Consider the following 26,835-nt stretch of genomic DNA (forward strand, 5'->3'; position numbering starts at 1 on the left):
AAACTTGCAGTTCAGGCTCTCAAAAGAGATCTGTAAACTGTGTTCCCCTACCATGAAATGTATTTTGACGCAAGCAAAAATATGTTCAGGAAATGTACCTTTTCTAGTTGACTCGGATATTTCAACACATTATGCCTTCACATTTTCTTCAGAGAAAAGGGTAAATAGTCAGAGACAATTTTAATGAATTTTTAAAATGTTTAATTGTACATAAACAAACCAACCAACCAAATAGGGATCACAATTTTGGCTCACAAAATGACTGCTTATTGAGTGTGCACTTAGCTTCATGCCTGTGGAGACTGTGTTATCCTTAATCCAAAACATTTAAGACAATATCGAACTGAAATTATTTTAAAAAGCAACTGTTTTGGCCATGTAATAAATTCAGCAATGTCTATGCCTCACAGCAAAATCACAACATTGTAAAACAAAACAAATAAAGAAAAGCATTTAATTGAATTCAACTAAAGGAGACTTCACAGAAATGCATTATTTTATCAATTAATATTACAGCTGTACAGACTAAGGTTTGATCATGTGGCAACTAAGCTCTACATGGTTGAACTTCTTTTAATTTCAATGTCACATTGTGAAATATAATAACTTTGTTCAAGTAGAAAAGGCAAAAACTGTACAAACCAAATTTTAAATAGAAAATCAGTCACTTTGTACCAATAATAATGCTAAAAATATCCAACAGGTTTCTTTTTTTAGGATCACATTTAAACTCAGACCTAGCAGCTGACAAATCTGGAAATACAAATCTATCACAATGTTAAAACGAAATGAGCCCAGTCAATCCAATTAGTATATTTTTTCTGCAGGTCAATTAATTTTAGAAGATTCCATCCAACACATTTTCTGTTGAACAATGGGAGATCAATAACACAGAGAAGTGGTTTTTAACGGTGAAAATAATTAAAGGGTAGTTCCGAGTACAGAACACGTGACAGTTCTATGATGTGGGAAGAGGTTCCATTTCTAAGACCCAACCCTGGTTTGAGAAGAGGGCCCTGACGTTAACCAACAGAGATGGAGCCATGTTTTAACAACTGCAAAGACAATGGTTTGTATAGATATGGACCACTTAAATGATGACAGAAGGGATTAATTTTGCCCAAGTAAAGCAAATTGATGAGGTTAATGCACAATGACACACACATAACACGGCAAAAGTTATCAGACAAAATCATAAGGTCAGATAAAGCATCACTTCACACGCTACAGACTGTGCCAATGCAATACATCTATATTAAAAGACAAGGTATGCTAATAAAACCTGTGCTCTCTGGGAGTAAAATACAAAGTTTATCAGGACCTGCATGAAAAGGTAGTGTTTAGCCTTTATTATGAGACAAAAACAAATCACTGAAAACACTCCCAACCCAACATAATTAATCCTGAAGTAGCTACAAATAAACCTTTAAAGGGCACATGCTTTATAACCTGGTTTTAATGCACGAGATCTTTTATTTTGTTGTTTGACCTAGTTTGGGGACTACTTGTACAGAAAAATCTAAATCTTTCCAACACCTAACTTCACCTCAAATCCTAATGTAAAATATGGGTCCCTAAAATGAGACTAAAACACACACACATGAAAACCTACGAGGTACAACCCACCACATTAACGTTGAAAAAGAAACCAACCCCTACTTTTTGTTTCCCAGATCTTAACTTCAGTGGGTAACGTGTAAGAGATAAATGTGTCCAACAGCATCGTTTGGCACTCGTTTATTCATCTTTTTTTCTTTCTATAAACAAAACTCAAACACATTTTGCTGAGGATTACAGTGCAGTTACATAAACGTGCATGCTAAATATATATTTAACTGTGAAAAGAAAATAAATTCTGCTAATTTAGTATATTTTATTATTCAGACTAAGGATGATTTCCACTCAAAAGGAAATTAAAACATTATGTGCCTGTGATGACTTCACACACTGAATGACAAAAACGGTGATTCAAGTGTATATCGTTGTCACTCAAAAGAAACTCCCAAAAAATGACCATCATGCCAACTAGCCTAGCACAAAATTAGAAAGTCATCCCCAGTTCAGCAAAATGTGACCAAAGACATCCTAAAAAAAAAAGTGTATAACTTACAAGAGAAAAAACACCCAAACACAGAAGTCGTTTCTATAAATTGATTGGTTGTTTTCAGACACAAAACAAAAACGTAGGTTGGGGGCGCTAGGAAGACCGCTCAAAATAGAATGAAAAAAAGAAATGAGTTTACCATCAAGGTAAAAATTCAACAAAACAAAATTAAACAGATTTGGAAAAATCGAGTGGTTATGTCAGTAAATTCTAGAAAAATAGATTCTCTTTTTTGCTTAAAACAATACTCATGTAGCTTTATACATTGATTTTCTTGGCAGTCTTTCTAGCGCACCCTACTGGCAGCACAAAAGACAAGAGAGAAACACAGACCTCCCCCCAGTAAATGTCAAAACGGTCAAAAAGATGAACATTTCAAGCGTCAGAGAGGTGCAGAGGACAACGAACTGGACGATGAACTTTTGACGTCACATCAACATGCTAGGCAAACGATGAACAAACGGGCACGAAGATATCTAGAATAAAACAAAACAGGGAGACAAACCTAGGTTAAAGCAACAACAGAAAAAGGAGAGGGGAGAAAAAAGAAAATCATGAATGATTATCTTTGCATGGGGAAGGGAGGGGGTCACTACCAGATACACAATCTAAACACAGAACATTTAATGTGAGACAGAAGAGGTGAAAGGGTGAGAGGACGGAGGGGGAACACAAGCAACATGCGAACAGAGAATTGAGGTGAGAACTTACAGGACACAACACCGAGACACCACACTGACTGCCTACTACTGTACAGTCAACATTTGTGACTTAGTATTACCTTTGAGGATTTTTAAGAAAGTAGTCAAAAATAAAAATGAAAATAAATAAATGATCAGTAGTATTCCAATTTCAGAAAATAATCCTCCCAAGGGGTTTAGTGCCGTCTGTCCTAATTTGCTTTTATAATTTCCTAACTGATTGTAAAAATTGCAATTTTTTGATATTCATTGCTTGTAATGAGTCACCTGGGTTATGAGCCAGCAATATTAGATGACCTGTGCTTTGATAGAATGATCTATGAGAGCTGATTGTCAACTAATCTCAATTGACATTTCTCTTTGGATTTTGTGCTTTATCTGTTCATAATTCCATCATATGCAATGCATCTTACATGCAATGCAACTTACATCCACAGCAAAACAGTGAAGTACAGTATCTGGCAAGGAGGTACCTTTTTAAATAAGAGGCAGTTTGTCAATTCAATACAGAAAGGGTAAGTAAAGACAGCGCAAACAAACTTCAGACATTTTATATAACAAATTAGTAAAAACGTTTAACCTATAAAACTTTAAGACTACATTAGTCTGTTTCACTTTGTAAACAAAACAGCTTTTCTGTGAGTGTTTGGCATCTTCTCATGTTACCTCTACCATAATCTGCTGCTATTCTTAAAGATTCGTCTTCTGTACGCTTAATCTAAATTATGCCTTGCATACGTAACAAAATGTATGAGATGTACAGCAAAGTTTACAGTGATGGTTTAGTTCATATACAACAACTATGAACAATTATGTGCTCCCATCAGTTGAGATTCAGTCTTTGGACTTATTTTAATGGCAGCAAATACCCTTGACTTAATCCTGCTTAAGCCTATTTTCTCAGTTGGTATTGTTATGCACATGGAAATAATAGTTAAATAGGCACACATCTATTCTTAAAATGTAAGGGGGCTACTGTTTCGAAATCTTTAGCAGCTCTGGCAAATCCTACTCATTGACAGTTCTATACAAAATTGCCACTTGTTGCACATTAACAATAAACACTTGAATAGGGCTACACAGGTCAGTAGTTTAACCCTCACATATTTAAATGTAGTAACCAACGTCACATTAGGATTCTACAAAATACTGTTGAAGATTCTTGAAAACGATCATTTAAATTCAGAGAATAAATGTTGGCAATAAATAGTTCCCGACACTCCGGAGAAGTATAAAACCCCTATAAAAATAGAAAAGGCATAATAGTTTTGTAATATACATCTGGACAATTGTTTATTTTCCATTTCCATAAAAACACTTCATAAGATAATGGAAGTCTAAGAAACTGATTACTGTGTTTGTTGTAGTGATAAACATCTATTTAACGTCACCAATCATGAAATGCTAGCGTTTTTAGTCAATAATAAATACACACAAGGGAATAAAAATCTGCAGGGAAGCCAGTATTTTGAGTGAGTAGTCTCATCTAACCAGCTCAGAGGTAGAGCAGACTACTTAAAACTGCAGATGACGAATAATTACAAAACATTTGGGTTAACACCGAGGATAAATAATAATAAAATAAATTATAATATCTACTTAGAGCATTATTTTTGCATCAGTAATTAGTAGAGACGATTGGATAATTTAGGATGAATCTGTCAAAATGGTCCGGTGTTGCACTTTTTTGAACATCTTTTCTAGAACACTCACTATTGCTGCAAGCTTAAAATGCCAAGTGATATTCCATTTAGTGTTAGAAGTAGGACTGATGATCTACTTGAACTGACAGCTAAAAACAGAAAGGAAATAGATTGAATGGGAATACTCTAAATGGGGCGGAATGCTCGTTTGAAGTAAAAGATCATGACAGAATAGAGACTAAGTTATTGCCACTCTTAAAAGTCCTGTGAAGGGCAGCATTAGACAGAAGGCCAAATTTACACATCTGACAGGTGGGGAATAAAATGACTTAAGCCAGATGACACCATAGTGGCCGTGTTCATTAAAACTTAAAAGTAGGACCCAATTATACCTCCCTTCACATACATTCAGCACAGTATCTGTTAAATGATGCAGGACCCCATATTCTCTATCAGATATCCAATTGAGAAAAAAAAGGGTGAAGTATTTCAGATAAACTACACTACATGCCTGAAGCAAGGGAGTGGCGATGTGACATTGTCTTGAGACAAATCAAGAGGTTGGCAAGTTAAATATCTCACAAAACCATCCAAGGCAATACTGCTGACGTCTTACAAATCAATTCATTCAGAGTTGTAAAAAAAGTATATTTTGCGCCAAAATATAATGTAGAGGAAAGAAATTCAAGCTTCTTGTTGGTTGTTGAATAAATAAATAAACAAACAAACAAAAATATAAATAATAAGTCAAAGCCTACTGTATGCATTGTATTCCTGGTAGAGCATCACAAATAGACTTCAGGCAACTTATACAAAAAAATAATAGAAAAGGTCTCGTCTGCTGGAGTGAAGTCAGATCTTGCGTACATGTAGATAATTGATCATTTCAGTTGGCAAACAGCTATTGTTTTCTTGCCATTATCCGGTGCATGGTCTGTCCATCCTCATTTCAAAAAGGCTGTTTTCTGGAAGGCTCCGCATGACGCTCAGTGTCTTAATGTACTGTATCAGTTTACGAATGCAACCATGTGGATGGTTTGGTTATGGGATTCATTTAAAGTGGGGGCCAGGGGGCATGGGGCAGGATAAGGTGGTGGTGGGTACAGGAGTAAAAAATTAAGGGGATATTTTGGCAACTGGCTGTCATTCTGCAACATCATTATGACTTAACTTTTACACAGAAAACTAATGACCACCTTAACTTTTAAAAAATACAATTATGTTTTAAAAACAAACTACTTCAAAACCAAAACAGAATGTAAGTGTCCAGTTTCAGTTGAGCAAAATATACGTATCATTTTGCATGTTTTTTGTTTTGTTTTCTGCTTGCGTTTGTTAATACAGAGAATAAAAAGGATTGACCCCAGCAAAGTGGTCATCTTGTCATGCGTAAAGGGAGAGGGAAAAATGAGGAGAGGGGTAGGGGTTTGCAGCAGCGTTTTAGTTTCTTATTTCACACACTCCACTTACCAGAAAAAAACATTTCCTAACCAAGTCCAATTGAGAGATAAAGCACTCAGTATGGCTTGCTGTCATTTTTGGATCGCTTCAGCTGCACCTTTAGTCGCTTCATACCAATTTGGAAACCGTTCATCGACTGAATGGCGGCCTGAGATGAGACTGGATTGTCGTAACTCACAAAGCCTGTAAGAGAATCCAGGTAAAAGTCACATGCAAGATACAAATCAATCCTTGCCTTCATAATAAGAACACACTATATACACAGCCTTACTAGTGATGTGCTGTTTCCCCCATCCTCCAGCTTACCAAAACACTTGCTGAGGTTGGTCTGCTTGTCAATGAACACCTTAGCGGAAATAACGTTGCCAAAGGGCATGAACATCTGGAGCAGGTCTTGGTCTCCAAACTCCTGGGGGAGGTGGTATATGAACAAGTTGGCTCCCTCAGGGCCTTAAGAGAGCAGGAAATAATTTATTAAAACATCTGACACCACAAGATGACAATGGATACAACTAAGCCAGAGGCAAACATTTAGTTTCTGACAGATTAATAGCATTTCAAAATGTTAGCCGCGGAGCCTTTTGATACGGATTTCTGCTCATTTTAAAATGACATTTTCAACAACTAGTACTGTGAAAACATTTCAGAGTGTTGCAATTAATTCTTACCCGTGCTCCGACTGCTTGCTGTAGCAGCATATTTAAAACAAGACAGAACCCTCAGCAGGTGACAATACATATTTTCACCAATATGCCACACTAAGGTCACATCACAAATGATTGAACCTAAACTCTTAATATCCCTTGCACTAGTACTACATTCAAACATCAATCAGAGCGTAGCATGTGATCCCTGTAGAGCAGACATTTGAGTTAACACAAATCTTCCCATCCCCACTCCAACAAATCGAATCAAATGTGTTTATATAGCCCTTCGTACATCAGCTGATATCTCAAAGTGCTGTACAGAAACCCAGCTTAAAACCCCAAACAGCAAGCAATGCAGGTGGCTAGGAAAAACTCCCTAGAAAGGCCAAAACCTAGGAAGAAACCTAGAGAGGAACCAGGCTATGTGGGGTGGCCAGTCCTCTTCTGGCTGTGCCGGGTGGAGATTATAACAGAACATGGCCAAATTTTTCAAATGTAACCCTTTTATGCCCCATCTTCATCCCCCTTACTTGCCTTCCTTCTGGCTCCCTGCAGCACTGACACTCTGTTGGGAGAGCAGGCTCTGGTTGTAGAGGCTGGGGAGGGCAGCAGCAGCGTACTGCTGGATCCCGGAGTAGGCCTGGGTAAGGGCTTCCATGGTGCTACCAGTTCCGTTCGACATGCCCCCGCTGCCTAGACCACCGTTCAGGGCTGCCATCCCTAGACACAGGAGCTCTGTTACAAGATTAGGGCTAGAATACCTTGAATATGTATCATGCACTATTCACATTTGAGATAATATATTTGTTGTAAATTAATTCATACAAATAGATGTTTGAGTCTGCTAACCTGCAAGTGAGCCCATGTTGAGGCCGGCTCCAGCCCCTGCGGCCAACGACTGCAGCGCCCCTAAAGAGGCCATGGGGTTCACTGAGTTGTTGTTACAGGAGGTGGGTGACGATCCTGCTGTGGAGGTGAGTCAACCCCAAAACAATTAATCACCTAGAGGAAAACTCTGCTAGCAGGACTTCAAAGTCTTAATTCACAGACCAGGGAACAGAATGAACGCAGAGACAAGGGATGGGGAAGGCAACAGGAGGAAAAGTTCATGAGAAACAACAGTGTTTACAGAAGCATCCGTGGAACGAGGTTAAAGATGCATACAGGTGAGGGGGTGAGAGATAAGAAGTGTGACCAACCCTTGTAGGTGTCCCATGATGAGTGTGCTTGCTGTCCAGTACCCGTACCTGAGCTGGTGAGCACACTGAGGGGACTGCTAGAGGTGGTGAGAGCGCTGCTGCCCGTGGCCTGTGTTGCGCTGGCCGCCGCTGCCAGAGCAGCCAGGTTCTGCATGGCATTCAGCCCTGAGACACATGCATAATCTGCACTTAATACGGGCCATGGAACCTAGATCTCTCTTAGGTTAATATATAGGCTACACCGAGTCGAAACTAGGATCATGCAATCACTGTTTTTGTTTTACAGCATGTGAAGCTTAAAGCAGAGAGTTGCGGGTACCTTAACAACACAATCTGAAAATGGGTGAGATGGGAGGCAAAAGTACAAACTTAGCAGCACACACAATCAACACAACAAGAGCACTGACCAAAACACACAGAAAGCAGATACAACAATGCAGTGATCTGTGGGGTTAGTCAAGAAGGGGATAATGAGCTAACTTTGGTAAACATTTTGAACCAACTTGGATGAAGTTTCAATATGAAGTTAAAGCAGGCTGTGTAAAATATTGAATAATTGTAGCTTGCCCCATGACATACCCCGTGGTTATCATATTGGAATGAAAAACATTAAATAGCTCAGTTTTTGCCTTGATGAATTCGATCAGTAGCCACTCACTGCTAGAAACCAGATTTAAAAAAACACCAGTTTGTGTGTTCGTGTTTACGTCTGGAGTTTCCTGGTGGCAGCGCGTTTCAACTCAAAATGTGATTAATATATGAGAAGCAGGATTTTTTGACATGTTCCCTCACCACTGCTTGACACAAACACACCACACTGAACAGATTACTTGGGAGTTCAGGCATGCAGGGAATGATGCACGTAGCAGTATCAATAAAGCACATCTTCACCAGGCACATTACTGGTGGCAGTTGGATGAGGAGGAAAATACATTCAGCATGCGGGTATAAGAATGGAAAGCGGGGAGAAGGAAGAGAGGTAGGAAATGTCTTTGTTTTTACCTGACATCCCAGACATGGGGTGAAGGTTGTTGAGGGTATTCCCAGAGGTGGCAGTCTGCTGGAGGAGCTGTAAATAAAGCTAGACATTACACCAAAACAGAGAACAAAGGGTCAGGACTGCATCCAGGACTGTGCTTTCAGGAAAGAAATAGAAGAGAGAGACAGAGTGGGGAAAGAAAGGTAAAGTGGGTCAGGAGGACAGATGAAGCGTAAAAGGATAGGAAAGAGCGGAGGTGTCCATGTTGGTGATGAAGAGAGAAAGAATCACAGAGAAAAGAGGTGAAAAAAACATGACGCTGAGAAACACTGAGTGGGATGAAATGGGAATTAAGAGGAAGGCAAGACGAAGAAGAAAAAGAAGAGGTTGGAAGATATTCACAGCACACCCATGGAGCAGCACTAACAGCATTGTAGAAAGCTCTGCCGTCTATATTGGAATGGCCACATAATTGGAAGGTCAGAATTGGAGAAGCCAATTGAAAACATATCAGGTCTTTAGATGAGACTAGATGGCCATCAAACATAGATAACTGGCAACGATGCAAATATAAATCTAACATCCTTCAAGAAACACAGCAAACCAAATATAAGCAAGGAGGGGAGGGAGGGAGCTGGCTGAATGCAGAAAATGAGTCTCCATCTAACCTGTCAGATTAAGGAAATGGCCCAAAAACTTAAACAAAAGCATAAGATAAATGTGTCTACTCCCTAAGGTCAGGGGGAATACTTACGAGGACAAACTAACAACGTTCAATCCATGGAAACCACATGTCAAATTAAGTCCTGTAACAAATTGACAACCTCCAGTTGGCACTGTACAGTCAATGCTCTAGAGCAGGGGTGTCAAAACATATGGCCTGGCCTACGAGGTGGTCCAATCTGGCCCGCAGGTGGTTTGTAAAAAATAAAAATAAGGAATCAAATCACGTTATTTGCCACATGCTTCGTAAACAACAGGTGTAGACTAAAAGTGAAATGCATACTTACGGGACCTTCCCAACAATGCAGGGATACAAATAGAGAAATAATAGACAAATAACACAAGGAATAAATACACAATGAGTACCTATAATTTGCCTACATACACGGTGCACCAGTACAGAGTCGATGTGCAGGGGTACGAGTTAATTGAGGTAGATACAGTCGAAGTCGGAAGTTCACGTACACTTAGGTTGGAGTCATTAAAATTCGTTTTTCAACCACTCCACACATTTCTTGTTAACAAACTATAGTTTTGGCAAGTCGGTTAGGACATCTACTTTGTGCATGACACAAGTAATTTTTCCAACAATTGTTTACAGACGGTTTATTTCACTTATAATTCACTGTATCACAATTCCAGTGGGTCAGATGTTTACATACACTAAGTTGACTGTGGCCTTTTAACAGCTTGGAAAATTCCAGAAAATGATGTCATGGCTTTAGATGCGTCTCATAGGCTAATTGACATCATTTGAGTCAATTGGAGGTGTACCTGTGGATGTATTTCAAGCTCAGTGCCTCTTTGCTTGACATCATGGGAAAATCTAAAGAAATCTGCCAAGACCTCTGAAAAATTAATTCTAGACCTTCACAAGTCTGGTTCATCCTTGGGAACAATCTCCAAACGCCTGAAGGTACCATGTTCAGCTGTACAAACAATAGTACGCAAGTATAAACACCATGGGACCATGCAGCCGGTATGGAAGGAGACGTGTTCTGTGTCCTAGAGATTAACGTACTTTGGTGCGAAATGTGCAAATCAATCCCAGAACAACAGCAAAGGACCTTGTGAAGATGCTGGAGGAAACAGGTACAAAAGTATCTATATCCACAGTAAAATGAGTCCTATAATCCACATAACCTGAAAGGCCGCTCAGCAACGAAGAAGCCACTGCTCCAAAACCGCCATAAAAAAGACAAACTACGGTTTGCAACTGCATATGGGGACAAAGATCGTACTTTTTGGAGAAACGTCCTCTGGTCTGATGAAACAAAAATATAACTGTTTGGCCATAATGACCATGGTTATGTTTGGAGGATAAAGGGGGACGCTTGCAAGCTGAAGAACACCATCCCAACCGTGAAGCACGGGGGTGACAGCCTCATGTTGTGGGGCATTGATGGCATCATGAGGAAGGAAAATTATGTGGATATATTGAAGCAACATCTCAAGACATCAGTCAGGAAGTTAAAGCTTGGTCGCAAATGGGTCTTCCAATTGGACAATGACCCCAAGCATACTTCCAAAGTTGTGGCAAAATGGCTTAAGGACAACAAAGTCAAAGTACTGGAGTGGCCATCACAAAGCCCTAACCTCAATCCTATAGAACATTTGTGGGCAGAACTGAAAAGTGTGTACGAGCAAGGAGGCCTACAAACCTGACTCAGTTACACCAGCTCTGTCAGGAGGAATGGGCCAAAATTCACCCAACTTATTGTGGGAAGCTTGTGGAAGGCTACCCAAAATATTTGACCCAATTTAAACAATTTAAAGGCAATGCTACCAAATACTAATTGAGTGTATGTAAACTTCTGACCCACTGGGAATGTGATGAAAGAAATACAAGCTGAAATAAATCACTCTATTATTATTCTGACTTTGCACATTCTTAGAATAAAGTGGTGAACCTAACTGACCTAAGACAGGGAATTGTGAAAAAATGATTTCAAATGTATTTGGCTAAGGTGTATGTAAACTTCCAACTTCAACTGTAAGAAGGGCCATTGCAGATAGTTAAATATTTAACCAAATAGCTACCCGGACAAACTACTTAGCAGTCTTAAGGTTTGGGGGTAGAAGCTGTTCAGGGTCCTGTTGGTTCCAGACTTGCATCGGTACTATCATCAAGGACATCAACCACCCGAGCCACAGCCTGTTCACCCCGCTATCATCCAAAAAGCGAGGTCAGTACATGTGCATCAAAGCTGGGACCGAGAGACTAAAAAACAGCTTCTATCTCAAGGCCATCAATTTGTTAAATAGTCATCACTAGCCGGCTACCACCTGGTTACTCAACCATGCAGCCCTATATACATAGACATGGAATCACTGGCCACTTCAATAATGGAAGACGAGTCACTTTAATCATGTTAACATACTGCTTTCTCATATGTAGAGTGGGGTAAAAAAAGTATTTAGTCAGCCACCAGTTGGACAAGTTCTCCCACTTAAAAAGATGAGAGAGGCCTGTAATTTTCATCATAGGTACACTTCAACTATGACAGACAAAATTAATTGTAGGATTTTCAATGAATTTATTTGCAAATTACGGTGGAAAATAAGTATTTGGTCAATAACAAACCTTGTGAAGACTTACAGAAAACGTTTGACCTCTGTCATTGCCAACAAAGGGTATATAACAAAGTATTGAGATACTTTTGTTATTGACCAAATACTTATTTTCCACCATAATTTGCAAATAAATTCATTAAAAATCCTACAATGTGATTTTCTGGATTTCTTTTCTCTCATTTTGTCTGTCATAGTTGAAGTGTACCTATGATGAAAATTACAGGCCTCATCTTTTTAAGTGGGAGAACTTGCACAATAGGTGGCTGACTAAATACTTTTTTGCCACACTGTATATACTGAGATGGGCTGTATGTTCCCAACATAAGCGATGATGATTGATATCGCAGAGAAGCAAGATTTAGACATAGCATATAATTTAAAAGTTCCATTTCACGTTGCTATAAACATGTATTATAATTTACCGGTCGGTTTCTTGCAGTTATTTTTCCCAGGAAAGGGGAGTGGTTTTGAGCAGTAAATCTCAGTAACCGGGTTTCAACCCTAATCGATACCGCTTGCCGTGCTGTAGCAGAGAGAACAGTCTATGACTTGGGTGGCTGGAGTGACAATTTCTAGGGCCTTCCTCTGACACCGCCTGGTATAAAGGTCCTGGATGGCAGAGAGCTCGGCCACAGTGATGTACTGGGCAGTACGCACTATCCCTGTAGAGCTTTGCGGTCAGATGCCAAGCAGTTGCCATACCAAGCCGTGCTGCAGGCAGTCAAGATGCTCAATGGTGCAGCTGTAGAACTTTTTGAGGACCTGAGGGCCCATGCCGAATCTTTTCAGCCTCCTAAGGGTGAAGAGGCGTTGCCGTGACTTCTTCAAGACTGTGTTGGTGTGTGTGGACCATGACAATTCCTTAGTGATGTGGACACCCAAGGAACTTGAAGCTCTCCACTACAGCCCTGTCAATGTGGATGGGGGCGTGTTCGGCCCTCCGTTTCCTGTAGTCCATAATCAGCTCTTTTGTCATGCCGACAGTGAGGGAGAGGTTGTTTACCTGGCACCACACTGCAAACTCAATATACTTTTAAATCAGTAAAACCAAATTAAAACTGTAGAAATGATAATGGATCTACATTCAATTTTGACGGCGATTAAATATAACACATTTTCAGTGCGTCCCTCCGGACCTCTATGTAGACCGAATGCGCCCCCCCGGGGCAATTAGTTTGACACCCCTGATCTAGAGACTGTCTAAACCAGTCTGACAAACAGCAGTGCATTTTAATGTGTCCCAGCTGTAACCCTCATCTTTCTAGAACAAACCTGCGATTGTAGCTAATTGCAGCCCAAACCTTAATTTGCTTGCAAACACAAACAAGCTAAGCGTTGTCCTGAATAACTACCTCGGGAAATTTGAACCCAAAAAAAGTGTCAATTTCTAAACTGGAACATTAACAAGGGCTTTCAAGCCAAGCCACGGGTCTTTCCAAAGCTCTGCTGGGGATGGTGCAAGAGGAGGTGGTCACTTACTGCCAGATACTGTGGGCCCAGAGAGTTGAGCCCGGTCAGATTCCCCCACATTGAGGCAGCGTTGAGCTGCTGCATCTGCTGCTGAAGCTGCTGGGCGATGCGCTTCTGCTCTTTGTCCTTCTGCGTGTCGGCAAACTTCACGACGATGGGAGACGAACAGCCCTAAAAATCCGGTAGACAGCAAATGGTGTCATTTGAAAACAATCTTCGATATTCCTCCAGCACAACAGCAATTTCAAAGTAGCATTACTTGAGCAATGGGCCCTTTAGCGAGCCCATCATATAAGGGAAAGAGGAAAACAACAGGTTATTTATTATGTTATACTAAACAAAAATATAAAAATGCAACATGCAACAATTTCAAAGATTTAACCGAGTTACAGTTCATATAAGGAAATGAGCAATTGAAATAAATTCATTAGGCCCTAATCTATGGATTTCAAATGACTGGGAATACAGACATTCATCTGTTGGTCACAGATACCTTTAAAAAAGGTAGGGGCTTAGATCAGAAAACAAGTCAGTATCTGGTGTGACCACCATTTACCTCATGCAGCGCAACATCTTCTTCGTATAGAGTTGATCAGGCTGTTGATTGTGGCCTGTGGAATGTTGTCCCACTCCTCTTCAATGGCTGTGCGAAGTTGCTGGATATTGGCGGGAATATGCCGTTGCACACGTCGATCCAGAGCATCCCAAACACACTCAATGGGTTACTTCTGGTGAGTATTCAGGGCATTGAATAACTGGGCCTTTTTCATCTTCCAGGAATTGTGTACAGATCCTTGTGACATGGGACCGTGCATCATTATGCTGAAATATTAGGTGATGGCGGCGGATAAACGGAGCGACAATGGGCCTCAGGATCTCATCACGGTAACTCTGTGCATTCAAATTGACATGAATAAAATGCCATTTTGTTCACTGTCCGTAGCTAATGCCTGCCCATACCATTTCCCCACCACGGGGCACGCTGTTGACAACGTTGACGCGATACACGTGGTCTGCGGTTGTGAGACCCGTTGGACGTACTGCCAAATTCTCTAAAACAATGTTGGAGGTAGCTTATGGTAGAGAAATTAACATTCAATTATCTGGTAACAGGTCTGGTGGACATTCCTGCAGTCAGCATGCCAATCGCTTGCTCCCTTGAGAATCTGTGGCATTGTGCTGTGAGACAAAACTGCACATTTTAGAGTGGCCTTTTATTGTCCCCAGTAAAAGGTATATCTGTGTAACTATATTGCTGTTTAATCAGCTTCTTGATATGCCACAACTCAAGTGGATGGATTATCTTGGCAAAGGAGAAACGCCAACTAACAGGGATGTAAACAAATTTGGGCACACATTTTGAGAAATAAGCTTTATATGCATATGGAACATTTCTGGAATCTTTTATTTCAGCTCATGAAACATGGGATCTACACTTTACTTGTTCCATTTATATTTTTGTTCAGTGTAGAGTCTCTGTTTCTGAGGGATTGGAGGTGTTCAGGTTCAATGCTTACCTCCATAGTTTGTGATTGGTGCATGGATTTGATTGTTGACTGTGCCATCTGTCTTGCTGTAAAAGTGATAAACGCACAACCTGCAGAAGGGGAACAACTCGTAAATGGTTGACATACACGGTCCTGACTCCTGACAGCATTTAGAAACAGATAACAGAAAGCATACAGCCCAGATTGCAGCATGCTATGGAGTCTGGTAAGTTGTTTTAAGTCTCGTTTTAGTTGAACAGCCCCCCAAAAAACACACTTGGAACAGTGTTAAACAGATATTTGGATCATCAATTACTAGAACTTAGTCAATATGCTACATCTAGAATTAACAAGTGATGACCTCGAGAGAGGCACATTTTCTGTGGGAGGATTTGTATGGAAGATGTGTGGGATTTGTCAACGAGAGGACAAATGAGTGCAATTACTTATCACTCATCTGTTTGCAACTATTTTAGAGTGAGTGTGTATGTACCACATGTAGAGAGGTTAATGTTAAAACAACAACCAGTCCTTACAGTATAACTGATAAATAAATGTGTTTGTGTGTGTGTGTGTGTGTGTGTGTGTGTGTGTGTGTGTGTGTGTGTGTGTGTGTGTGTGTGTGTGTGTGTGTGTGTGTGTGTGTGTGTGTGTGTGTGGATGACGATGAGGATGAAAGGTGAACTGAATCTGCCTCACCACGGCTCAGTCCATCCGGCCCACGTAGTATTCTACATTCCTCGATCTGTCCGTACGGCGAGAACATAAGTCTGATGTCATTCTCATTACACTTTTTCGATATCATCCCTATGAACAACTTCCTGTCTTCCACCGCTAAAAGAGACAATGAGGAAGAAAAGGTTGTTTCATCAAACAATGACCAACTGCATTAGAGACAACATACAACAAGGGCAGCTTCTAAGAGGTAGGGCTTCAACGTAAAAACAAATGACCACACCATCCAACAGTCTCCACTGCCTGCAGAGATGTAGCTATACTCACCATTATTCTTCTCACTGTCAGCTGGCTTCATCTGAACGGGGTGATGCATCTGTTGAGGAAAGACATTGAATTTAAAGGAAGCAAGAAGTGCTGACAGAGACTGACTTGATAGGTATGAATGGATATGTGTGGAAGGCATCCCTATAAAATCTCCGATGCGGAGAACGCAGACGGAATCCAGACATTAAAACGGAATTCAACAATATTCAAAAATGTATTGGACTTAGTAGGGAATCAACTTAATGTATTGCAAATTATTTACATTTGCCCAAGTCTATCATAAAACATGAACAGTGTGCATCAGTGATGGGTATTTCCTGCAACTTTCTGAAGAAGCAACGAGAATTTCCCCTGACTGTATGTGTGGTGCGCGCATCTACCACTTTGTTAGGCATTAACAATGATGCAAATAAGTATTCCGGTAGATGGAAAGGCTTTCCCAAAAACCTTCTCAATGAAATGTCAACTACAAAGTAGCCTATGCTTACCTGGCAGAATGAGATTTTTTGCATCAATCCAGTATTTATTTTGCAAACTCTATCATCACATCTGCTCTACAAAAACAGCCTCTTGCTAGGTGCCATTGAAAGGGTAAATACACACCAAAATCTAAATAAAAATGTAGAAAATCTAGACCTCAAAAGCAGTCTCCTGATGTTGTTTAACCATTGTTGTCAACTTATAAAATAACTAAATGGGATGCTCTACTTAAACTGTGATTTTGAGAGGGAAAACCTGAAAAAAGGGGGAAATGGAAACCTGTAAAAACTAAATGGAGAAAAGGGAATTTGGGAGAAAAAAAAATATTTTATAGAGCCCTACATTGAGATAAAAGCTGAACAGCAGCACTGACTGTTGTACTAGAACCTGGCAAGCTACCCAATACTTTGCCTATTCGATTTACTGATGAAGTTAAAACTTCCACCAATTCTACTCACCCCAGGGAGAATTTTCATGTTGTGAAGGGCATTTTGTGCTTCCAACGCTGATTTGCGAGCGTAATATGTTATGAAACAACAACCTGTTTGGAATGGGATATAGACAGTTGTTAGACAACAACGTAAATGACACTCAATTTTAAAATGACATTGATAGAGTATTGGTGGGCGACCGAAAGTAACCACCACAGTCCCCCCCCCCATGAAAGCCTCTTCCCCGGAGCTAACAAACATTCTGTACATGCACTACTTCACACACACATGCCCCTCCCTTCACGTTTCTCTCCCTCCTCTGAACCCTTCCTATCAACCAATTTGATCGACATGATGTAGGCTAGCCTACATCTGAGTCTCATTTCTGAACAGCTGATATAAAAACCTGGAATTTGAACAAACATCCCCAAAATATATATACACAAATACCAGTCAGAAGTTTGGACATCCACTCATTCCAGGGTTTTTCTTTATTTTGACTATTTTCTACATAGTAGAATAATAGTGAAGACATCAAAACTATGAAATAACACATATACAATCCCATAGTAACCAAAGAAGTGTTAAACATAAAAACATTTTATATTTGAGGTTCTTCAAACTTTCCACACTTTGCCTTGATGACAGCTTTGCACACTCGGCATAGGCCGGCCCGGGGGTCGTATGCGGCCCACTACCTGATTTAATATGGCCCGCGGAATTATGCTCAGATCACAAACGTATTTGTTATTTAAATTAAAAGCCCAATGAATACCTTGCCTTTCTGTAATGATTTAACTCACATTGCTGGTGGGACATTTAATTTGAAGGCACGTATAAATAACTGCATGAGGACAGACAGTGACTGACAGGCTGACACACACATCACAGTTACAAATAGTAGCTAGCAAAAAATTGCGCAAAAAAATAGTTTTTCAAAGATTTAAAAGAAAAGGAAAGCACACCCCAGGGGCGGCAAGGTAGCCTAGTGGTTAGTAACCGAAAGGTTGCAAGTTCAAATCCCCGAGCTGACAAGGTACAAATCTGTCGTTCTGCCCCTGAACAGGCAGTTAACCCACTGTTCCTAGGCCGTCATTGAAAATAAGAATTTGTTCTTAACTGACTTGCCTAGTTAAATAAAGGTCAAATTGAAAAAAATGAATGTAGGGTGTTCCAGCGAGAGTGGGCATAAAAATATTTCTTCATTGAGGTATCAGGGAAAGCTGTGTGCAAACAGAGCATCGCTGTCTTGAAAGACTACAACTTGTCCTGACACTTCCAGACGAAGCACGCAGAGAAATATAGGAATGTCTTCTGAGCAGAGGGCAAGGGCATCGAAAGAGTAGCTTTCTCAGTCGCAAAAGCAGCAAGGACTTCTCACAAAACTGAATTCAGCAAATGACGGAATTGCGAGAGCTAGCTATGCATCTTTAACTATTATTATTTGTTATTTTTATCTTACTTCAAGGTATTTTCTTAACTGCATTGTTGGTTAAGGGCTTGTAAGTAATTATTTCACTTTAGGGTCTACTCCAGTTGTATTCGGTGCATGTGACAAATACAATTTGAACTGTCCCACAAAATTGCCAAACACGGCAAGCCATTCGCTGAGGGCGAATTGACTCTGCAGCAAAACTTTGCCCCGACAAGAAAGAGCTGTTTGAAAATGTTTCCCTGTCAAGACTAACAGTGACAGTGTGTTGAGGACATCGCAGAGAATATGGAACAAGGTAAAAGATTTCACCTATTTCTCCTTGGCCCTGGATAAGAGCACTGAAGCACGTGACACGGCGCAGCTGTTGATATTCTTACGAGGCATAACCCCAGACTTTGAAATTACAGAGGAGCTTGCTTCAGTGCAGTCAATGAAGAGCACAGCCACAGGGAAATATTTATTGGAGGTTAATAAGTGTGTGAGTTTTAAAAAGTTAGTGTGACCACTGACGGGTGCCCAAACTTGACAGGAAAAATGTTGGCCTTTAGAAAAGGATACAAGATCAAGTAGCTGAGCTGAACCCAGATCAGAAAATTATTTTCCTGCATTGCATTATTCATCAGGTGCTCTGTAAATGTGTTCTGAAAATGAGCAATGTTTTAGATAGCCACTAAAGTGGTAAACTTCATAAGAGCAAAATCTTTAAACCACAGGCAGTTTGTCTCACTGTTGGAAGAGAGAGTTGGGTCATGCAGATACCACAAACGTGAGATGGATGAGTTTGGGGATGGTGCTTAAAAGAGTGTGGGACCAAAAGTCGGAGCTGGCTGAGTTTTTGCAAATGAAAGGAAAAAATGGATTTCCCTCAACTGCAAGATAAAGAATGGTTGGCTGATTTTGCCTTCACCGTGGACATCATGGCTGAATGAACTGAATTCCAAACTACAAGGGAAGGGCCTTTTTGCACATCAGATGTACAGCCTTGTCTAAGCCTTCAAGGGAAAATGACTCCTCCTGACCCGCCAAGTAGAAGCCAACAATTTCACCCACCTTCCGACACTACTAGTAAACATCGCCGCTGCGTGCTTGAACGGTGAGTTCTCATTGTTTTGAGGATTTCAAAGTGCTGGAAAATGACACGGTTGGTTTCCTCTCGTTTCACCTTCAAAGTGGATAACACCCACTGACCTGCAACTTGAGCTTATCGATCTTCAGTCTGATGCAGTGATTGGACTACTATTCAAAACAATGTCACTGACGAGATTCTATGCATCTCTCGATGAACAAAACTTCCCAAAGATTAGGAGTCATGCTCAGAAGATGTTTGTACTGTTTGGGTCAACCTATGTATATGAACAGACATTTTCAGGGAGGAAATAAAAGATAGCTCATCTCTTACTGACTCTCACCTCTCAGAAATCCTGCGCATAGCGACGTCAGAAACTATATCTGACTTCACTGCTCTAGTCAATGCCCATCAGAGACTTCACTCCTCACACAGAGTAGTTTAAATGTAATGTTGAGCTCTCTCTTTCTTTTTCTTGTGCATACCCGTTAACAAGAGTTCTATCTGTGGTGCTGAATGCACAGTGTACTTTTCCCTTTGTGTAGTTCATGTTTAATGTTTAATAATGAAAATACCTACCAAAAGGAGAACATGGATGTGGTTTATTTCTGTGCATGTTAAAAAAAGATAAATAAGTAGCATATCTGATCGTGATTTACAGTAGATATATCTGTCAACAGCCATACACATGATGCATAATCCTGTAATATGATTCTGGCCCACGACGGCAAAAATATAGTCTAATGTGGCCCTCCATGGAAAACAATTTACCAGGCCTGTTCTAGGCATTCTCTCAACCAGCGTCATAGTCACCTGGAATGCATTTCAAATAACAGGTCTGCCTTGTTAAAAGTACATTTGTGGAATTTCTTTCCTTCTTAATGTGTTTTGAGACAATTGGTTGTGTTGTGACAAGATGGGGGTGATATACAGAAGATAGCCCTATTTGGTAAAAGACCAAGTCCATATTATGGCAAGAACAGCTCAAATAAGCAAAGAGAAACGACAGTCCATCATAACTTTAAGACATGAAGGTTAGTCAATCTGTAAAATGTCAAGAACTTTGAACATTTCTTCAAGTGCAGTCGCAAAAACCATCAAGCACTATAATGAAACTGGCCCTCATGAGGACCGTCATAGGAAAGGAAGACCCAGAGTCACCTCTGCTGCAGAGGAAAAGTTCATTAGAGTTACCGGCCTCAGAAATTGCAGCCCAAATAAATACTTCAGAGTTCAAGTAAGTGATATCTCAACATCAACTGTTCAGAGGAGACTGCGTGAATCAGACCTTCGTGGTCAAATTGCTGATAAGAAACCACTACTAAAGGACACCAATAATAAGAAGAGACTTGCTTGGGCCAAGAAACATGAGCAATGGACATTAGACCGGTGGAAATCTCTACTTTGGTCTGAAGAGTCCAAATTTTTGATTTTTGGTATCAACCGCCATGTCTTTGTGAGATGCAGAGAAGGTGAACGGATGATCTCAGCATGTGTGGTTCCCACCGTGAAACATGGAGGTGGTGGTGTGATGGTGCTTTGCTGGTGACACTGTCTGTGATTTATTCAGAATTCAAGGCACACTTAACCAGCATGGCTACTACAGCATTCTGCAGTGATACGCCATCCCATCTGGTTTGCGCCTAGTGGGACTATCATTTGTTTTTCAACAGGACATTGATCCAACAGACCTCCAGGCTTTGTAAGAGCTATTTGACCAAGAAGGAGAGTGATGGAGTGCTGCATCAGATGACCTGGCCTTTACAATCACCCAACCTCAATCCAATTGAGAAGATTTGGGATGAGTTGGACCGCAGAGTGAAGGAAAAGCAGCCAACAAATGCTCAAAATATGTGGAAATTTCTTCAAGACTGTTGGAAAAGCATTCCAAGTTAAGCTGGTTGAGAGAATGCCAAGAGTGTGCAAAACTGTCAAGGAAAAAGGGTGGCTACTTTCAAGAATCTCGAATATAAAATACATTTAGATTTGTTTAACACTTGTTTGGTTACTACATGATTCCATATATGCTATTTCATAGTTTTGATGTCTTCACTATTATTCTACAATGTGGAAAAAAGTCCAAATAAAGAAAAATCCTTGAATAGGTAGGTGTGCCCAAAACTTTGACTGGTACTGTATATATATTTTGTAGGCTAATTTAGGATGTAGGGTAAAACTTTTTCGGACTGTTGCAACTAAGGATATTGCAGTTGCACACGTAGGGCGCAGTATAAACATTGCATTGGAGCAAAACCAATCTGCGTTTTAACCAATTAACATAAATCTGTTAAACTGAAGAAAAAAAAACATTTTGACTGACAACCGTCCTCCAGCTCAGACAATGTTGCAAAAAAAATAATAACATTAAATCTCAATTTTAACTGCCTGTCTGAGTCCTGCTTGTTTGATATGCTGTCGTAGCCGAGGGAGTAGTAAAGTAGAGAATATCGCAAATAGGCAGAAGCTTAGATTGTTTAGCTATCGGAAAAGGGATTCCAGAGAATTCAGCAACACAGCCAATACATATAAAAAAAGGCAGGGAATTCTGGATAGGGTGAGGAAGTGTAATGGACACCTCTTGTGAAGAACTCAAGACAGCACTGTCACCTTTGCTCTGTGGGGGGTTTTGACTCCTGTCACGCAACACATTGATTTCGTAGACGGCGCCGTAAGGCTCAAAAAGCTCCCGCAGCTGTTCCTCTGCCCAGGACCGTGGGATCTGGCCAACGAACATCTTGATAGCATCGATGTCGGGCTGGTCTGGGTGGTCCAGGGTCCCATTCATCTTCTTTGCCCTGAGAGACAAAGAACGGTTGTTATAATATGGCTACATGACGTGAACTAGGGCAAAAGAAGCTACATTTAAAAGCAGTCTTCCCCAGTGGCACATTAAATATGTCCCTGCTGGAAATAACAATTGCATAATACACTAAGCAACTGGAAGCTTCACAAAATGGCGTCTTCTGAGCAAGGGCTGTTTTGCAGAAAGGTACAATCAAGTGTAGACTATTTCAGTAGCACTGCATAACTTGTAGTCAAGTAAAGTTGTTAAGTGTCAGTTGAAAGAGGTGAAGTGACTGAGGAAACATTCTAAAATGCATACAAAAACATACGGCACCAAATGCATACTGCCAGCAGAGAAAAGACCAATAGCTCTAAAGAGAATGATCTTGAATGTGACATTCGTTTTGAGAGATCTGATCTTTCATAACCAAACAATGATTTATTTCATGTAATATTGAAGGCTGCACAGAACAAAAGAACATCAAGTCCATCCTTGTCAAATCTATAATGTGAATGAATTAACAGATGATAATAAATATAATTTGAATTTGTGCAAGCACAAAACAACTAGGTTTTCAGTTGACAAACACCTACCTCCATATCATCAGAGAAATCCAATCAAGACTGTCTAACCTAATAAAGTAGTCAAATTCTGACGAGGCTAATTCTATTTTTATGCATTCAGACACCATATTCATTGTTTAAGCCAATATCGCATTTCAAACACAAATGAAAGACGGATTTATTGAGATTGCACAAAAGATTTCAAATAGGACAGGAATATTTCAAGTAGAGGTCGACCGATTATGATTTTTCAACGCCGATACCGATTATTGAAGGACCAAAAAAATGCCAATACCGATTAAATCGGTCGATGTTTTGGGTGAATAATGACAATTACAACAATACTGAATGAACACTTATTTTAACTTAATATAATACATCAAGAAAATCAAATTTAGCCTCAAATAAATAATGAAACATGTTCAATTTGGTTTAAATAATGCAAAAACAAAGTGTTGGAGAAGAAAGTAAAAGTGCCATGTAAAAAAGATAACGTTACTATTTTCAGATCTCTCCAGAGACGTTGGATTGGGTTCAAGTCCGGGCTCGGGCTGGGCCACTCAAGGACATTCAGAGACTTGTCCCGAAGCCACTCCTGCGTTGTCTTGGCTGCGTGCTTAGGGTCGTCGTTGTCCTGTTGGAAGGTGAACCATCACCCCAGTCTGAAGTCCTGAGCTCTCTGTAGCAGGTTTTCATCAAAGGATATCGGTGTACTTTGCTCCATTTCCCTCAATTTTGACCAGTCTCCAAGACCCTGCAGCTGAAAAACATCCCCACAGCATGATGATGCCACCACCATGCTTGACCTTCAAATTCTGCAGAAATGTTTTGGTACCCTTCCCCAGAACGCAGGAGTGGCTTCGGGACAAGTCTCTGAATGTCTTTGAGTGGCCCAGCTCGAGCCTGGACTTGAACCCAATCCAACATCTCTGGAGAGATCTCAAAATAGCTGTGCAATGACGCACCCCATCCAACCAGAGTGGCGCAGCGGTTTAATGCACTGCATCTCAGTGCTAGAGGCGTCACTACAGACCCTGGTTCGATCCCAGGCTGTATCACAACTGGCTGTGATCGGTAGTCCCATAGGGCGGCGCTCAATTGGCCCAGCGTCGTCCGGGTTATGCCGTTATTATAAAATAAGAACTTGTTCTTAACTGACTTGCCTAGTAAAAAATAAAAATCTGTGCTTCAACACAATTGTGTCCTGGAGCTCTACGGACAATTCCTTCGACCTCAAGCTTGGTTTTTGCTCTGACAGTCACTGTCAACTGTGAGACCTTAAATAGACAGATGTGCGCCTTTCCAAGTTATGCCCAATCAATTTAATTTACTACAGGGCAACTCCAATCAAGTTGTAGAAACAGCTCAAGGATGATCAATGGAAAGGGGATGAACCTGAGCTCAATTTGGAGTCTCATAGCAAACGGTCTGAATACTCAGATATGTATTACATTTTTTATAAATTAGCAAAACAAATGTCTAAAAAACGTTTTTTGCTTTGTCGTTATGGGGTATTGTGTGTAGAGTGATGAGGACTATTTGTTTAATCCATTATAGAATAATGCTGTAACGTAACAAAATGTTCAAAAAGTGAAGGGGTCTGAACACTTTCCGAATGCACTGTACATTGAGAAAGACCGAGAGAGTACGGAACACATTCCGAGAAAAACGTAAAGCGATAGATCTAAGGACACTATCTTATGAGCACATGAAGGGTACTTCGGGATTTTGGCAATGATGCCCTTTATCTTCATCCCCAAATTCAGATTAACTCATGGATACCATTTTATGTCTATGTATCCAGTATGAAGGAAGTTAAGAGGTAGTTTCCATACTTTCCAAACATTGTGCTAATACTAGTTGGCAACTTCCTTCAAACTGCACGCAGATGTAAGAATTATACCCACGTGTTCATCGGACTCGAATTGCCAAAATCCTTTATCACTTTAAGGATACCAGGAAATATGATCTCAACGGACACAAAACTGCCTATTGAAATGTCATGACAAGAGTTCACTTGCTTTTTTTTATTTTTATCTATGCCCTTCAATTAAGCACGATTTGTGAAAATCGTTCAACCTGGTTATATTTCTGTGGTATTGATAACCCAAACTACCTTTAGATCACTGAATAATATGTAAAAAATATTCTAGATCCAAATGGCCTCATATAGGCAAACCAACCATAAGCTTTTAAAAGGGTTGGGCGGTATACTGTGGCATTTTGAAATGCACACGGTATGATTCCACGGAAAATATTTTTGTAATCAATGTTTTAATTTTTTTAAATGCAGTCAACGTGTGCACTAGGTTAATAGATAAAACAGATTGCGTTCTTCATTTCACCTGATTATTTTTCATTATGAAGTTTACCAAACAGCTGATTGAGCCGGTCAGGTGTTTGCTTACAAAAAAGTCCAATGAGCAAATGGGAGCTTTGTGAGGGGAGTCACTCCTGTGCAGTACAACTTAAGTGAGGTGATGAAGTTACACTTAGTTCTATGACATTCACAACTGTATGCCAGCTATATGTAATAGCTATTAAGTTAACTTTCGAAAATTTGCCAAATTACTTCTCTACAGCTGTTTATTTGGTTAGCTAACTTGCTAGCCAATTGGCTATTGCAAGATCAAGCATCTGAGTCTTGGTAACAGAAGAGGCAATCCCTTGCTTGATTAAGATATACAGTTGAAGTTTACATACACCTTAGCCAAATACATTTAAACTCAGTTTCACAATTCTTGACATTTAATCCTAGTAAAGAATCCTGGTCTTAGGTCAGTTAGGATCACCACTTTATTTTAAGAATGTGAAATGTCAGAATAATGGGAGAGAGAATGATTTATTTCAGCTTTTCTTTCTTTCATCACATTCCCAGTGGGTCAGAAGTTTACATACACTCAATTAGTATTTGGTAGCATTGCCTTTAAATTGTTTAACTTGGGTCAAACATTTTGGGTAGCCTTCCACAAGCTTCCCACAATAAGTTTGGTGAATTTTGGCCCATTCTTCCTGACAGAGCTGGTGTAACTGCGTCAGGATTGTAGGCCTCCTTGCTCGCACACGCTTTTTCAGTTCTGCCCACAAATTTTCTATAAGATTGAGGTCAGGGCTTTGTGACGGCCGCTCCAATACCTTGACTGTTGTCCTTAAGCCATTTTGGCACAACTATGAAAGTTCTCTTGGGGTCATTGTCCATTTGGAAGACCCATTTGCGACTAAGCTTAAACTTCCTGACTGATGTCTTGAGATGTTGCTCCAATATATCCACAATGTTCTTTCCTCGTGATGCCATCTATTTTGTGAGGTGCACCAGTCCCTCCTGCAGCAAAGCACCCCCACAACATGATGATGCCATCCCCGTGCTTCACGCTTGGTCAAGGTGAAAAATCTGTCGATGTGCCCTTGAGCAAGGCACTTAACCGTCACTTGCTCTAGGGGTGCCGTACTATTATGGCTGACCGTGAAAAACAACACATTTCACTGCACCTATATATATGTGACCCCCCAAAAAATATACTTTTTTTTGCCTGTCCTTGCAATTAGTTTGTTCGCATGTGTTCGTTAGCACTTAGCTAGCATATTTGGAATGCTTTAGTACTTGTTAACAATTTGTTAGCCAATAGCCTGCGGCTATGGAACGCTGACCTGTTCACCGGACGTGCTACCTGTCCCAGACCTACTGTTTTCAACTCTCTAGAGACAACAGGAGCGGTAGAGATACTCTCAATGATCGACTATGAAAAGCCAACTGACATTTACTCCTGAGGGGCTGACCTGTTGCACCCTCGACAACTACTGTGATTATTATTATTTGACCATGCTGGTCATTTATGAACATTTAAACATCTTGGCCATGTTCTGTTATAATCTCCAACCAGCACAGCCAGAAGAGGACTGGCCACCCCACAGCCTGGTTCCTCTCTAGGTTTCTTCCTAGATTTTGGCCTTTCTAGGGAGTTTTTCCTAGCCACCGTGCTTCTACACCTGCATTGCTTGCTGTTTGGGATTTTAGGCTGGGTTTCTGTACAGCACTTTGAGATATCAGCTGATGTAAGAAGGGCTATATAAATACATTTGATAAC

At 40.4% G+C, this 26,835-nt stretch overlaps 1 protein-coding gene across 23 annotated transcripts in view; it reads right to left on the bottom strand.

Moving 5' to 3' along the window:
- Window positions 1-614: 614 nt before the first annotated feature.
- The window catches only part of LOC118393669 (CUGBP Elav-like family member 1), a 54,648-nt gene continuing 28,427 nt past the window's right edge, over window positions 615-26,835 (bottom strand). For 5 of the 23 annotated variants that reach the window (XM_052461982.1, XM_052461994.1, XM_052461978.1 and 2 more), the window contains 13 exons: window positions 22,010-22,197; window positions 16,929-17,011; window positions 15,991-16,039; window positions 15,688-15,822; window positions 15,019-15,098; window positions 13,511-13,672; window positions 8,758-8,836; window positions 7,756-7,920; window positions 7,406-7,522; window positions 7,091-7,291; window positions 6,578-6,595; window positions 6,216-6,359; window positions 615-6,092 (listed from right to left, as the gene is read on the bottom strand). In XM_052461982.1, coding sequence (XP_052317942.1) covers window positions 5,965-6,092; window positions 6,216-6,359; window positions 6,578-6,595; window positions 7,091-7,291; window positions 7,406-7,522; window positions 7,756-7,920; window positions 8,758-8,836; window positions 13,511-13,672; window positions 15,019-15,098; window positions 15,688-15,822; window positions 15,991-16,039; window positions 16,929-17,011; window positions 22,010-22,197 — 1,549 coding nt within the window. In that variant the 3' untranslated portion in view covers window positions 615-5,964. The remainder of the gene's footprint in view (window positions 6,093-6,215; window positions 6,360-6,577; window positions 6,596-7,090; window positions 7,292-7,405; window positions 7,523-7,755; window positions 7,921-8,757; window positions 8,837-13,510; window positions 13,673-15,018; window positions 15,099-15,687; window positions 15,823-15,990; window positions 16,040-16,928; window positions 17,012-22,009; window positions 22,198-26,835) is intronic. The other 18 variants (XM_052461979.1, XM_052461984.1, XM_052461985.1 and 15 more) reach the window with 18 other exon arrangements.

The sequence above is a fragment of the Oncorhynchus keta genome, chromosome 14 (assembly GCF_023373465.1).
Source record: "Oncorhynchus keta strain PuntledgeMale-10-30-2019 chromosome 14, Oket_V2, whole genome shotgun sequence".
In the NCBI taxonomy this organism is placed as follows: Eukaryota; Metazoa; Chordata; class Actinopteri; order Salmoniformes; family Salmonidae; genus Oncorhynchus; species Oncorhynchus keta.